Source organism: Limulus polyphemus, unplaced genomic scaffold (assembly GCF_000517525.1).
Source record: "Limulus polyphemus unplaced genomic scaffold, Limulus_polyphemus-2.1.2 Scaffold1729, whole genome shotgun sequence".
NCBI lineage: Eukaryota > Metazoa > Arthropoda > Merostomata > Xiphosura > Limulidae > Limulus > Limulus polyphemus.
Genome location: NW_013667339.1, coordinates 204,492 through 207,753, shown reverse-complemented (window position 1 = coordinate 207,753; position 3,262 = coordinate 204,492). Strand labels below are relative to the sequence as shown.

The window sequence follows — 3,262 nt, the reverse complement described above, 5'->3', positions numbered from 1 at the left end:
ATACCAGGAGAGGCTGAAATCTCTCAAATTGTTTTCCTTGAAAAAAGAAGAGTTGGGGGGGGGGGATCTGATTGAGGTGTTTAAAACTGTAAAGGGAATTGATAGCACTGATGCATCATCTTTTTTTTTTATATTTAACAATGAGAATAGTAGGACTATGGGACACAAATATAAATTTTAGCAAGGTAGGAATCATCTTCAAGCTAAGACAGTTTCATTTTTCCAACAGGGTGGTTGGCCTTTGGAATGGGTTGCCTTCAGATGTTGTAGAGGCAGTAAATTTAAGTGATTTTATGAAAAAAAGCTTGATAAATATATGACCAATAAGGGCTGGCTTTAAGATTATTATTTTTTAATTATTTTAATTTAGTTTAAAGTATGGAACAGCCGAAATGGACCAATAGGTCTAATGTTGTCCCAAAATGTTATGTTATGCTTCAAAATTAGATAAAGTTTGGTAATAATACTTTGATTTCAAAGATAAGATAAACCAATAAGGTAAAAACTTTTAGTTTTTTGGAAATTACAATTAATTAATTACATCCGGATAAAGTCTCATACCGATCAACTTTTAATGAAAACTTTTATACAGATACGATAACTCTTAAGTTATTCTGTAATGTATTATATGAAATTATAATATTGGAGCAAAATGAAAAACGTTAGCATACACCTATTTCCTCACTATCGTGAAGTCTTTTACAGATAAACAAGTAAATCATTGCCAAGCCAAGAATCAAATATGACTACAATGCTAAGGAAAAAAATTTACCATACACCTACCTTTCCACTATTGTGAAGCCCTTTCCAGATAACCAAGTAAATCATCACCCAGCCAAGAAGCAAATATAACGACAGTTCCATACGCAAGTTTCCTGGTTCATCAATTCCAGAAGTAATGCCAAGAACGTGACGCCTGGAATAGAAAAAAATATAAACAATATAAATAATATAAAATGTAACATGAATAACATGGCATTTCATAGTGATTATTCTCACAACTATGTTTTAAGTTAGAACTTACTTTGTTTTTATCAGGTCAACAAAATCAGTGGTATGAAAATGCTAATAGATAAAATCCAGTACATACTTCCAAAGCTTTTCTTTTCAAAATATTTATACTTATCTGTCATATAATTATAAAATGTAATAGTGATTGAAGTGTTTCAGGCAAATGTTGCTTTAAAAGCAAGTAAAATATAAATGGATGAGTGATGGAAAATAAGCAGGTAAAAAAAAAAAAAAGGCTTCTAAAATACCATTCTTCATAAAGTAAACAGATTTATAAAACCTCAATTATATTATGACTGACAATTTTAAAGAAAAATTATTGCCCTTGTTTTGAAAATATGAGAATCATCTCTCATAACTGATAAATCTGAAATACCTATCATACTGCAATATTTACATGTGAAGTGTAAAAATTATACCTTCAAAAGTACAAAAAATACTTACTCCCAAAACTCATCGATAGGCGTGGTAAAATTACTAATAGAAACATTAGCAACAGAAACATTGCCAAACTCAGGATCTACACAGTTAGCAGTGTTCCAAGGTCTACCACAACCTTTCCATGGAAGATCTGATGTAAATGATGAAACCAGATAAAACAGAGTCCAAGCTATCACAACCACGAAGTAGATGTTGTACAGACATACGATTGTCATTGATGCAAAGCCAACACCTAAAATTTAAGAAAGAAAAAAAAGGAGAAAATGGTATACAAGTTATTTAAGTACCAAAAATTGGAACTTTTAAATCTGTAAAAAAGAAAATCAGTTTATTCTTTGTAAAAGATGATTTAGCTTTCCTCCCTTCTGGTAGAAAAGGACAAAATTTGTGAATAAGGTTGAACATTCTGATATTTTGTAATAAGTGCAACAAAATAATGACATTTATCAAACTAGAACCTGTAAAAAATTAATCAAAAACAGTCTATCAAATGCAAATTAACAAACATAGTATAAAATGGTTATTTTCTGAATACTGCAATTCAAAAAGAAGGGTATCATTATAGTTTTTCTGAATTATTAAATTCAAACAAAAGCACTGATGAAGTTAACTTGTCCACATTATTTCATAAACCTTAGTCATTATTTTGGACTTATTGTTCGATCCAGATAAATAGACCAATGTTTCAGACTTAATTACTGGATCTACAATTGGTTTTAAATCAATCTTCACCAATATATTGTTTATGAATTACTATATGTTATAAAACTGTTTTTTTGTAATTGAAGCAAGATCATTACTATAGTTTTGTCATATCAATTATCACCAAACAGCATTTGAAATCAGGTAATAATTTAATGAGTGTAAATAAAATTAATTCTGGAACAACTGTAACTTCCTCTGTTTCACTGCATGAGCCAACAGATAGTTGAACCTTGAAAGTAATTTTCAAAACTTAAATGATACCCTTCTTCAGCATCATCACCCAACTAAATCTATGGTTTGTATACAGCTTAATTTTAACCTTATAACATCAGTTCTAAATATACACAGTTTAATTATGATTACCAAGATTAAATGTTCACTACCAAATGTTTTTTGAGATTTTAGAAGTCATTTTCTAATATCTTGTGTTCTTACTGACATTTGTCACAGTGGTCACAATATTTTCTGCCTAACATGTGAGCATTACTACTCCTCAATTTCCTTTTCAATTCTAAGTTACACAACTTATCTATCAAAAAAAAAGTATTAGTTTTTTTTGCTTTAAAAACATCATATAGAATAATTAGTTGCACTATTACATTCAAAATGAAAAAAAAATTAAATATTAATTTCCAATGTTAGGGAATTAATCTGAATGCTTGTAACAAAAATATAAACTTTAAAGAAAGTAAGATTTAAAAGATTAGTGCACACACCTTTCAACTTATAGGCACAAGTAGTAGTTGATAAAAGACAGTGAGCTTGATCAAACAGTAGTGGGGAAACTAATTCATCAAAATGATGTTAATATGTGTAACAAAATGCAAATGTTAATATTTAACTGTTATTATGAAAATTTTTAAATCTCTAAAGTAGGTATAAAATATCAGTAGATCATGCTATAAAAATTAGTATGTTATTCTTTGGAAAGGAATATGATTAAATGTGAAGTTAGCAGTTAGATTCTAAATATACTACTATTTCAAAATGAACTAGAAACAAATATAGTGTTTAAAACTAATTTAATAGAGACTCTTAAAATCTTCACAAAACATTTGGTAGGAAAATTTTTCTAACAAAAATGTCAGTAAATCTTCTCTATTTT

The 3,262-nt window shown here is 28.5% G+C and overlaps 1 protein-coding gene across 1 annotated transcript in view; it reads right to left on the bottom strand.

Annotated features, from left to right (window-relative positions):
* LOC106464731 (sodium- and chloride-dependent GABA transporter 1-like) overlaps nt 1-3,262 on the bottom strand; it is a 52,671-nt gene that overhangs the window by 43,263 nt on the left and 6,146 nt on the right. The window contains exons 3-4 of the mRNA XM_022392498.1: nt 1,456-1,684; nt 773-916 (exon numbers count right to left, since the gene is read on the bottom strand). Of these exons, the coding sequence (XP_022248206.1) occupies nt 773-916; nt 1,456-1,684 (373 nt within the window). The remainder of the gene's footprint in view (nt 1-772; nt 917-1,455; nt 1,685-3,262) is intronic.